The sequence below is a fragment of the Volvox carteri genome (assembly GCF_000143455.1).
Source record: "Volvox carteri f. nagariensis unplaced genomic scaffold VOLCAscaffold_42, whole genome shotgun sequence".
NCBI lineage: Eukaryota > Viridiplantae > Chlorophyta > Chlorophyceae > Chlamydomonadales > Volvocaceae > Volvox > Volvox carteri.
The window spans coordinates 785,528-786,213 of NW_003307585.1; the positions used below are offsets into that span (position 1 = coordinate 785,528).

Below are 686 nucleotides of genomic sequence, written 5' to 3' on the forward strand. Positions count from 1 at the left end.
CGGGGAGGGGCAGGGGAAGGGGGAGGGGGAGAGACCCATGTGATGATTCGCCGAGGAGCCTAAGGAACGTGTTTTGTTAGGCCGATTGACATTTTGCTGCACGCGGTGCCGATGGACATTCCATTTCCACTTTGCTCGTACCGCCTCCCCCCCTCACCAGTCCCCTTCGGCGAATGGACAAAGGCTGATGACTACCCTAAACTTCAAACCGCATGTGTCGTACATGAATGTACGGCATGTGTCGTACATGTTGTATACCTGGAGTGTGTAGCCATAGCGGCCGTCCGTGAGCAGCCGGCAGTAAAACCCAGAGGTGTCGAAGGTCTCCGTGGAGGCGAGTACGAAGCTAGCAAAGCTGGACAAGGCAGACAGCATTGTATTGCAGTCCATGCCGTCGATACCGCCCTGCGGTACGAGAATTGTGAGGCGGAGCCAGTCTGGTGGGGGTGCCGGCGGCGGGCTGGGCGGGGTTGGCGGCGGCAGCGGCGGCGGTGGCCGGGGCCGGGGGCTTGGCGGGAAGGGCGGCGGCGGGGGTGACGGAGGTGGCGAGATAGGCGGCAGGGAGGGTGACGGGGGAGAGGGTGGCGGGGGTGAAGGAGGTAGCGGAAGGGGAGGTGGAGGGGAGGGGGGTTGCGGGGAGGGGGGCAATGGGAGGGGGGGGGGTCTAAGCGGAGGGAGTGGGAAGG

At 64.3% G+C, this 686-nt stretch overlaps 1 protein-coding gene across 1 annotated transcript in view; it reads left to right on the forward strand.

Moving 5' to 3' along the window:
• The window catches only part of VOLCADRAFT_95231 (uncharacterized protein), a gene marked incomplete at both ends in the record, with an annotated part of 5,067 nt that overhangs the window by 2,918 nt on the left and 1,463 nt on the right, over positions 1-686 (forward strand). The window contains one exon of the mRNA XM_002954322.1: positions 161-421. Coding sequence (XP_002954368.1) covers positions 161-421 — 261 coding nt within the window. The remainder of the gene's footprint in view (positions 1-160; positions 422-686) is intronic.